Consider the following 11,395-nt stretch of genomic DNA (forward strand, 5'->3'; position numbering starts at 1 on the left):
AATCAAATTGTTTTTCTTACTCGAAATAAAAATTATTGGTTCACCTTTCGTTTCTGTATCTGTATTTTCCCGGATCCAACAGGCAAGTGAACGCCAATTGGGACCGCCGCGCATGTGCGAACCGTCGCCGCGGGAGCAGCTGATGGAGTCCATCCGCAAAGGCAAGGAACTGAAGCAGATCACACCGCCGGAAGCGCCAACCCTGAGGCAAAGGAGTAAGTCAACATATTATTTATTAGCATATAATTATTATTTTATTAGCATACAAATACTGATAACTGGCAATATCTGCTACATCCGGGCATGTATTATATATTTGTTTTAGAACAACAAGATCTTATTCATTCGCATATAATAACATAGTGTGGGTTGGATTTTATAAGAAATGTAAGTTGGACCGAGAATAACTTTAATGAACAATTTTGGTTGATTTTATAATTGCTAAACATAATCAAAAATACCAAAAACATATTTAAAATCAATATTAATCCAAGATTATATTTTCCATTTAAAGATACAAATTCTAAACAATTGTTATAATTTGTTATTGTTATATTTTTTTAAATAACATATCCAATAACTAAATCCTAAACAAATTAACTAATGGGCTTCACTCTCACTGACTTTTCCCATGAAAAGCCAAGCCCATTCTCGAAGGGAAAACTTATGGATTATGCACAGTGCCAGCCAAAAATAGATGCCGCCTCTAATCTTTTGCGAGCATTCATCGACTAAGTTTGGGTTCCTTGTGTTGTCATCGTCGATTCCAAATTTTGAACGCCAGCAGGCCATAAATTGTGGTCGCACATGTGTGCTTATATAGACAACCGATGTCTCCTGCCGCCCAGAAATCTAGAGAAGTGCAGAGAAGGAGAGGTGCTGGGGAAAACTTGTTACTGGCAAGACTTTTCACTGCACTTGTCGCTGGGAGAGCCCCATTGTCCGTCTGTCCGTCCGTCCGTCCTTCTCTTTCTCTGCCATGTTTGTTTGTTTGCTGGCCGGTTTGTTTGTATGTGTTTGCCGGGCGCTGTGCTGTGCGCATGCTAACATAGATCAAAAACGGCAACATTTTCCAATCCCAACACGGAAAAAAATGAGTTCTAGTTAAACCAAAGTATTGGTGAGAAATTTAAATAAGATAGTAAATATTAAAAACAATACCTTAAAAACAAGAAAGACCGACAAAATATGTTGTATATTTTTTAAAATATCAAACTTTAGAGCAGAAATATTTTAATTAATATTTATGAATCTGTTAAAATAATTAGTACAACAACAGGTTGGGATCATCCGTTTAATGTACAAAACATACATTTTTTTTCTGTGCAATCTGCATCCCGAATCCAAGATTGAAATCCCCAAACCGCTCTGTTGGAGGAAGCGTGCAAAATTGTGACACACAAAGATAGCGACAACCCGACGACAACAAAGACATTGCAACAACAGAAATAATACCAACCACATTTAAGCCAAGAAAATCCAAGAAAAACCAAGCACGACAACCTCACCTCAGACGAGGTTGTTGGCTATTGTTGGTTGTTTGGGTTGTTTTCTTTTCGGGGCCTCCGCCTCCGGCTGAAAATATTGTCCTCTGTCTTTAGAGTTATTTATAATACTGCAACTGCCAGCCAATAATGAATTGTAATTCTTTGTAAATCTTATTGACGTGATTAATTATTGAGTTGCATATTTACAAACTTAAATTCATAGATAAGAGCGGGTTAAAAACAAAAAAAAATGTTTCAAAATTGTTATAAAAAAGTGCAGTATAGACCGCTTAAATAAATTTATAAATAAACAACTTTTAAAATAGATTTTAACAAATTGTAAAATGAATTCTGTTTATTTTTCTCGTTAGTTAACATAAAATTTTTCAACAAAAACATTTTACATTTTACATGCAAATTTTAAAGCCTATCTTTAAGGCAAAAGCTTAAGATTTTTGAAAATAAAAGCATACTTAGAGGGTCTAATGCACTGGTAAAAATACCTAGTAAATTCAAACATTTTGTACTCAATTAAAATTTTGTTCTCTTTGATTATTAAAAACCGCAATGGTAGTTATTTTTAAGGTTAAAATATTTAAAAATTGTAAAATTTTGTTTTTTTTTGACTATTTTTGGACTTTGACTTTAATATCTAAAAAGTTAATTATTTTCCATATTTAAATTAAAAAATTCGCTAAAAATAATTTGGAATTACTTTTCCACATCTATTTAAACTTCAATACTATTATAAATAATGAAATTTTTAATGCATTGTATTTATTATTACGATTAAATATTTAATTTAAATATTTAATTTAAATATTTAATATAAATTTTCAATTAAATAGTCAGTATTTATTTTAACTGTTCCATTTGTGTATAAAATTTATAGTTTGTTCTTTAAAGAAAATTTAAATTGTACTCTTTTTTAAAAAGGGAAATCATTAGTTTTTTTTCCAACCTGACCCTAAACCGACCACGACTTTCTTTGTTCTTGAAACTTTAATTGCCATATCCTCAAAGGGTTTCATGCGCTTACTCATCTTCGAGTGGTGTGTGTCTTTGTTGTTGCGGGATCCTGCCGACGTCATCACCGAAACGATGACGTATAAATCACCCACGCAACAACAGCGACGACGGCTAAACAACTTTTTAGACGCTTTGAATGTCAAAACAAAACATTTGCGCTCTCTTTTTTGTGAGCGAAGCGCATGCGCGAATTGAGTCGAAAAGTGGGCAAGCTCGAGTTGACAGCTGCCACATTTCTCAGTTCCGTGTCGAGCTTCACTAGAGACGCCTCGTTGGCCCATGGGCTCTTCAGTTTTGTTATTCTATTCGGGTTAAGTGAAATTGAAAAACGAAAGCGGTGGCTTTTTAATAAAATAAACCGAGTATTAGAAGAGCCAAAAAGTGACTTTCCCAAAAGTTAAACCGCATTTAATGGAGCTGCAGGCTGGACAAAACCTTATCAACCCTCTCTGAAAAGAGAGAAAAGCGGTGACCCCACAGAGGGGTGGCTTCCCTTTTTTCCGCATACGGTATCGATCCGAGTACCTCATGCAACCGTGTAGGAAAAGCGAAAAGTGAAACGCCAGTGGAAAATGTGCCAGGCTTAACCCATGGATGCCCGGCCAGCGAAACGCTCCACGGCGGCCGCCGTCTTCCGGTCGCATCATATGCCCAGGGAGTCGGATCTGGTGGACATTGGCAGCGATGCCTCACTGTACTGCGAGTCCAGTCAGACCACCAGTATCACTCCGAATCCCAATCCCAATACCAGTGCCGATCAGGATTTGGAGCAGCCACAGCCACAGCCAACGCCTCGGGCGGCGCCGAGAGCATCGGCCTCCAATAATCCACCAACTCCCAAGCCGCGACAGGCCATCAAGTCATCAAAAGGTAGTCATCATCAGCATCTTAGACCCCCCTCGAAAAGTACACAAAAGCCATTCCCCATTGTTGAATGTGCTCCACTTTGACCTGGTTTCGATTTCACGTCTGCCCCAAAGTGGGCTAAGAAGTGGGTGGGGTTTCGTAGACCGTAGACCGTAGACCGAAGACCGCTTCCCCAAGGCAGTGTTTTGTGTTCAAGGAGCTACTCCGAGGCAACTGCGGTAATTGCCGTCATGATATGACTTCGATTTTAAGCTTCAAGTCATTAGAGCCATGAAGAAATATGGCCAAGAAAGAGTTTTAGATGTTGTGAAGACTTAATACTCTTTGTTGTTAGCCAACATATGGAATGGCGTGTGGGAAATAAGTGGTTAAAGTTTAACTTACTTAAAAACAAACAACAAGAATTTGTAATTAAAATTTAAAGGGGGTGTTAAAGTTATTTAAATGTAAAAAATATTAAATAAACACTATTTTTATTATAGATTATTCATTTTATGTAAAGTAATCACGGGTAATATGATTAGTATCTTACCCTTAGGCAAGTGTTATTCAAGATAACCAGTAAATAACTACAAATAAAACAATCCACAAACAATTAACATCTTCAACCTAAATAATCTTTTAAAAAGTATTTTTTTGCAAAATGTTCTTGTTTTTATCAACAATATATTTATATTTAAGCAATTGTTAGTTCAATTTCTTATATTAATTTTTAAGCAATTGTTAGTTCAATCTCTTATATTAATTAAGAGTGAATACATTTCTTTTAATTTTATGTGTTAGTTTTTGGTACATAATTTACTTTCTAAATTTTGAACTGGTCTAAAAATGCTCCACTCCAGTCTAGTATATATTTTTCTTGTCGAAATCCAAGACAAACCAAATCGATAGAAACATTCGTGCTTGCCGCCGGTGGTCAGTAGTCGAATGGCCAGCCGGATCACGTAGCAGCTATTACAGAGGCCGTAAACCCATAAAGTTCAAGTCGAAAGACTTGCACAAAGGCGAAGCGAACTCTTCCGCTGCAGATATAAGTTCTCAGGCGTTGCACAAGCGGAGTGGGTTTCATAAGTAGAACCATTAAGTGCGTTGGGCTTAACGGCTTTAATGGAGTAACTAACTACTACAAAAAAAGGAAAACAATGACTTCTTTTAACTTCGGTGGAAGCGAGAACCCAGTCATGTCACCTCTCATTGCACAATGAGCGAGCAAAAAGGGTTGAACAAAAAATCCGGTTTCATTACGAGTTATCCAGAGATATAGGTGCCTGCTTTATTGCCCCATGATATTCATTAGATAATCCAATCAAGCGCATTTTTCCCACCACTTTCGACTTATTGTTACGCCGATCTATTTTTCTTGCAGTGCTTCCAAGTGCAAACTCCACGCTGTCACGATCCAGACAGCGGCTCATCAAAGTGGATTTCTCCAAGTTTCAGGTGGGTGCCATGGCATTAAATAACAGCCAAAGAAATCCTATTGACTTGCGTAATATATTCCAGGACGAAGATCTCTTCTACGATGAGTCCAGCATCAGCAGCTCCCACTCCACAGCGGCCACCCACCAGCACCACCATCAGCATCATCATCCTCACCATTCCGAGATGCATCGCTGCTCGCAGCCCAAGATGCCGCCATATCCATTCGGTGGCTACATGGTGCCCAGCCAGGCACGACAAGATTGCCGGGAGACGGCGTCGCTGATGCGGCCAAGACGCACAAGTGAGTATCCTATTCTACCAGGGTATTGTGCAATATATATCTATAACCCACTCGGGCACTTTGGAGCACACGCCACTAGAGCACAAAGTACAGAAAGCGGTTTTGATTTGTTTGTAATTCGAGAACCTTTTGGATGATGTTTTGGCTAAGCACGTAGTCTTTCGGTTTCGGATTGGTTATTTTTACAAGTAATAATACTTTAAGGTCAATTACATAAAAACAAGTATCAAAAAATAAAGAAAAAAAATCATTTTAAGAAACAAGTAGAACAAAAAAATTTTCTTAGATATTTAAAATATTTAAAGGTCAAATTAAAAAAAAAAATTTGAAATTAAAATGTTTTTTCTGATATACTTGTTTTACCAATAAATAAATCATGTAAAGCTTTCTCCAATTTATATAACTGTCCGCTTATTTGTTAAGCACTTGCAATTGTGTAATGCTTATTAGCTATAAACAAAACTATATTTAATTTAGAAAACCGGTTTGCTTTATGCTCTAGCTTAAATGCCATGGCCAAAGCCATTGCCTTAAGTATCTCTCTTATTAATTTGGGTTTTTATTTGCATACAGAAAGTTGAAAAACCGCAAGACAAACATAATCAAGTTCTACAGACTTAAAATTTTATTAAATGTCTTATGGTAATTCAACTTACTGTATGTGATATGGTTTTAGTTTTTATCATTTTAATTTATATTATTTTTATTTCTTACTTTTTTCCTTTCCTTCCACAACAAACCAAAACAAAAACACAAACTTAATTTTGTCAAGGTATTTGATCGATTTTCTGTGAACACACGCTGCTAACTTATATCGATTAATTAATTTTTATGATTTTGTTTGACGCAAGCGAAGCAATAACAAGATCGAGTGAATGAATTGTAACCAAAAACTTGCACTAAGAACAAAAAACCAGTCAAAAAGAGTGTTTGGTGTGGGCAGATCTACAAACAGCAATTTAAAAAATTGGCTATCGGTTGAGGAGGCACTCAAGCACACAAAACAAGGGCACACAAATATACATCAAATAATCTCGAAATATTTTGTAAAAACGAAAACAACCAAGTAAACCTAGAAATATAATAAATTCAACTGCAATTTGCCTCTTAGTATTATTTTATATGGCACTCCCAAATAGTTTTTTCTTTGGTTCTAACTATCAATTTCAATTTCATTATTCGTATAAAAATAATGTATTTTCAACTTTGCCAAAAAATTACGCTTACAAAAAATAAACGAAAACAAACGAACAAAATAAAAATGCTGACTGAACTAATAATGAAACCTGATCAGTGGAGCCAGCAAGGCAGACGGCGCCTCCAGAAGAGCCATCCTTTACGGAGGACGAGTACCACAGGTTCTACGACACGGCCCTGGAATGTAAATATTTGCTAAGAGAATAAAACGAAAATATAAGATTATAATGCATTGCCATCTTGCATGATTGTCCCCCATATATTGGATCTCGAAATTGCATCAAGACGTCAGCCATAAAAGCATACACACATACACACATATATATAGCTTGCTTTTAAAATAAACATCTAACATTTGACATATGCCTTTTCCCCTTTCTTTCACCTCCTTCACTGTCCACGTACTCGCATATAAAAATAACTCATCCGCCCTGTTGACCCTGACTGATCCTTTTCTCATCCTTTTCATTGACAGCCTACGACCTGGCCACTCAGTGCGAGTCGAGACGGGCTTCCCTGCGCCGCCACACCATTGTGGGATGCCAGAGCAACCTGGACGAGACGCACTCCATGCCGCCCACGCGGCCCGAATCGCGTCAATCGGACGACGTCAACAAGGAGGTAAGTCCCCCAGGACAATAGTGAGGATTTTATGGGGAATGGGTCGTGGTAACTTTTGTATTATCCTTCACTAAATGAACACAGACATATCTGACTGTCATCCCTTGGGTTTTATTTCCTTAATTTTCTTTTGGGGCAATATGCTTGAATATTTTAATGTCCCCTTAATAAATCATTGATGTCTCATGTTTCCTTTTTATTTATTAACTAATACATACTCCATGTCATAGGTTTTTGCAGTCAATATAAAAACTCACAAAATTATTGACAGATTTTAAATTATTTGCTAATTATTTTCCATTACTTTTTGAATTTATTGCTGGTAAATCTTTTTCTCAATTTAATTTCTGAGCTTGAGTAATTACAATAATCCAGATATATTAATATTTAATATTTTGCATATTTTTTTCAAGACATTTATAATACAAATTTCTGTTAGCCACAGAAATCATATGTTGTTTTAAATTAATAATTAAGTCGAGAAAACAATATTTAACCAACACTGTTAACTGATTTAAAACTTAATTATTTCAACAATTTTTAAATATATTTATGAAAAACTTTAAAAATAAATGTAATTGCAATTAATCAATCTGCGCTCTAGGGTTTTATTTCCTCTACATTTTTGGGAGGCAACATGCTTGTATAATTCAATGTCCGCTTAATATAAGCCAATGTCTTTTGTTTTCTTCTTATCTGTTAAATTACAAATATTACAGAATGCTAATTAAAAAAAAAAATGTTATTTATTAATTACAATTATATTTTAAAGAAATTTGATTTAAAATTTGAATTTTTCAAAGATCTTTATTAAGTATTTGTGTTAAATCAAATATATTTCCTTCGCAGACGACCAAGAGAAGTCCTGCGGAGCTGACGCATTCCCATCCCTCAGACGAGGCCAATTCAACATCCTCGCTTGGGCCATGGAACAAGTCCTTCATGGACAAGCAGACCTGGATGGAACGGGGTGACGATCGCCTGTCCGTCACCCTGGCGGAGATCGTTCACATTCGTTCCGTCATGACCAAGGCGGAGCTGGAGGGCCTGCCGATGGACGTGCGCGTCAAGGAGGATGTTGAAAAGCGTCGCGTCTGCTTCCTGTGCCTCCGCACCCGCTTCTCGTTCTTCGGCCCGTGGGGCATCCAGTGCAAGCTGTGCCAGCGCACCGTCTGCGCCAAGTGCTACACCAAGGTAGGTTCTCCTATTCTCTCAATCTGGAGAATATTTGCTATATAATTTTTCTGGCCTTTCTCAGATGCGCATTCCCTCGGAGCACTTCCGCAACGTGCCACTCGTGCTGATCTCACCATCGCTGCTGTCCAGTCCGGCCAGCTCGAGCACCCCGTCACCCTCCCATCACGCCCAGCAGGCGCACTCTTCGTCGACGGGGAACATTATGGATGACCAGTTCCCCAAGTCGCTGATCGAGCGTCTCTTGCGCTCCGAGTCGGAACGAAAGGTATCGCTCTTGCAATAAAGCCTTCTCCTCACACATTACTTATAATCAATCCGTTTGCTCCAGACTCGCAGCACTGTGGGCAGTGCCCCATCCTCACCCAAACACCAAAGATCAAACATGAGCACGCCGGGCATCAGCGTGGGACCCGGAGCATCCTCCTCCGCCGCCGCCGCCGCCTCCGGGGCCACTGGACAGGCTGTGGAGGCGCTGCATGACCAGGCGGCCATGTCGGCCTCCTATTCCGCGGCCATGCGACCCTCGGGTGTCCATCAGCACCAGAAGCAGCACTACAACAACGCCATGTCCCGTAGCATGGAGGGACCCCGCAGTCTGCCTGTGCACAGCCCAGCATATCGACCGCTCTCCAACAACAGCACGCTGGAGAGGAAGTGAGTTTCATAACTTATATAATCTATATAAATAATTTTAAGCCAGGACATATTTTACGAATTACTGCTGAGTGGTTTCATAAATTTAACTTTATTCTACACAAAAAACATACAAAATCCAAAATTACCTTAAAAAGTATCAAAATTACCTACATTTTAGGAATGATTACCTTGAAAGTGTCAGCATTAACTATAATGTCCTTATTTTGAGGCCATACAAGTCAATTCTTAGCTTATTTTTCCCAAAACTTAAGTACATTTCGACAGATTTAAAGTAATTTTTTCTTAAATTTAATAGTGAGTAATAAATTTAATGTCATTTTGTATTTTTTTCTTACGTACAGTAGAATATGTTTTGTTCCAAAATGTATACTTTATATAAATTAATTCAATTCAGGATAAATTTCATAAAATATTGCTAAGGGGCTTGGCAATTTCTTATATTTGATTAAATTCATATTCATAAAATATTATATTTTAGATATAATAATATTTAAATTTCAAATCTGTTTGAATAAAGCTCCAATGCCATGTTAAGTATTGAAATTGAGTTAAATTTTTCTTTCGAGAATATATTCTTTCTTAATATCATGTTAGAGTTTTAACATTGAGCTAAATCTTTTCTTTTCAACTGACTGAACACTACATAAGTTTACAATTTTACTAAAATTTATTTAATTCAGGATTTTCTACATTGCTAAGAGGTTTTGCAGTTTCACAATTTTAATTTCTTTTATTATTTCTACATTATTCCCAAAACTTTAAAGTTCGAAATTCTTTTTGTGTTTTAAAAAATAAACCTCATATTTAGAGAGCGTATGTGTGCTTATTTGACTTCATGATAACTTCATTTGGCCATTTATAAACTAGAAACCTAACATGAAGTCACATAGAATTTTTTCGGTAATTCTTTTTTCAAATCATGACTAATCTTTAAAAAAAAGTATTTTCAAAATACTGTTGATGTATATTATCAATGTAACTTCGTCAAAATAAATATTAATTTTTTTTTTAATTTATTAATGTTTTTGACGAAAGCGTTTTTAATAACCTACAATTAAGGTATAAATTTGTTTGACTATTAAACTATTAAGGCATGTTATCTATTAATGTCACTTGTTTAAAAATAATAAAAATATTTTTAAGTTCAACGATACTGTAAAAGTGAGTTATTAAACTAAAATTCGTCTTCCAGATCCCGCTTTTCGAGGGGCTTCAACCTCTTCTCCTCGGGCAGCCATTTGGCCCAGACGCAGGAGCAGAAGGAAAACCTGCGGGGCGAGCAGGTGACCGTGTGCAACGACTGCCAGGGATTGGTCAACGAAATCACCAGCTCCGTAAAGCAGAAGCGCAGCTCTGCCCGGAACCGCACCATTCAGAATCTCACCCTGGATTTGACGCCCGTCTGGAAGTAGGCGGGTGGGTAATCAATCGGAAAGGATCACACTGCAGTGCGTTTTTTGAAGACCGTAGGATGATGGCAACAGAGTTCCAACGACTGACTTTGCTCCATCGCTATATAATTAATATCGTTGACTTGATGACTTTGGTAGACTCATTAACGAGAACGGACATTATTTGATTACTGACCACATATACCAGAACTGTTTGAACTTTTTCATTTTCAACGTAACTGTTGTAGGGCCTTCGAAACGCACTTGAATAATTAGCTATTTAGCATATGTATGGATTAGATCGACTGTTGTACACATTAAAGGATAGAGAGCCTCAAGGAGCCTCGTTTGTAAATCATCGTGTTAGTCTAGTGAATAAGAAGAGAAGAAGTATACCGAGAATTCCTGGCTGAAGCTTTGTACATTTTCTGCCGGCTACAGAGAGATCCGCTTGAGCGCACCCCACCACATACCTACTTATAAAGATGATAACTTACACGTCGCTATACATTATATTATCGCAATACGATGCCGTTGTTTGTAACTGTTTAATTTATGCGTAAATGTTGATTAAGTACACGTAATCATTACTCTTGTATCCGCGTATATCAAGTGCACATATATTCGATCTTAGTTGAATGCCCCGGCTCTTGCTATCGTTAAAGCATGAGCGAAGTATCATAAATCAATATTCGCAATACAATCGCCAGTTCAGAGAAAGGATTTCGGTTGTTGAACATAGTTAATCAAAAATGTGAAACTTTTGTGCTTGCGCAGATCTTTGTTTACCTTGTGAAGTTTTCGTTTTGTTCAAACCCACATTAACTACAAAAATTACATGATAGCCTAATTTAATTTAAGTCGGCGTTGCAATGCGACCCAAACTATTCAGTTAATTCATTTAGTTTTAATTCTTCTGTAAGTGCGTCTATTTTGTAAGCGACTCTTTATAATTGTACAAGCTGATGATGCAAAGCAAACCAATAACAAAATCATTATTATATTATCTACTTGTAACTGCTACTAAAGTTTTTCTAAACAATTTTTGAAAGTTTTTGTTTCTTTTCTCTGTAATTGTAAATGCATTTAAGTACTTGTAATATTAAATTTTATGATTTTAAGTTCAATTCGTTTGCAATAATTTAGCACACACACGAACACACAAAGAGATCGAAAACACACAAAACAGCAATAATAAAAGAATACAAACTAATTAATGAAATAAT

The 11,395-nt window shown here is 36.8% G+C and overlaps 1 protein-coding gene across 5 annotated transcripts in view; it reads left to right on the plus strand.

Moving 5' to 3' along the window:
• LOC108141852 (protein spire) overlaps positions 1-11,387 on the plus strand; it is a 46,218-nt gene extending 34,831 nt beyond the window's left edge. For 2 of the 5 annotated variants that reach the window (XM_041710630.1, XM_041710631.1), the window contains exons 9-17: positions 83-215; positions 4,750-4,823; positions 4,887-5,106; positions 6,401-6,487; positions 6,779-6,924; positions 7,774-8,118; positions 8,183-8,386; positions 8,450-8,775; positions 9,971-11,387. In XM_041710630.1, coding sequence (XP_041566564.1) covers positions 83-215; positions 4,750-4,823; positions 4,887-5,106; positions 6,401-6,487; positions 6,779-6,924; positions 7,774-8,118; positions 8,183-8,386; positions 8,450-8,775; positions 9,971-10,190 — 1,755 coding nt within the window. In that variant the 3' untranslated portion in view covers positions 10,191-11,387. Of the gene's footprint in view, positions 1-82; positions 216-2,749; positions 3,387-4,749; positions 4,824-4,886; positions 5,107-5,878; positions 6,206-6,400; positions 6,488-6,778; positions 6,925-7,773; positions 8,119-8,182; positions 8,387-8,449; positions 8,776-9,970 lie in introns of those variants that run through there. The other 3 variants (XM_017265443.2, XM_041710632.1, XM_041710633.1) reach the window with 3 other exon arrangements.
• Positions 11,388-11,395: the final 8 nt, after the last annotated feature.

Source organism: Drosophila elegans, unplaced genomic scaffold (assembly GCF_018152505.1).
Source record: "Drosophila elegans isolate 14027-0461.03 unplaced genomic scaffold, ASM1815250v1 contig_814, whole genome shotgun sequence".
In the NCBI taxonomy this organism is placed as follows: Eukaryota; Metazoa; Arthropoda; class Insecta; order Diptera; family Drosophilidae; genus Drosophila; species Drosophila elegans.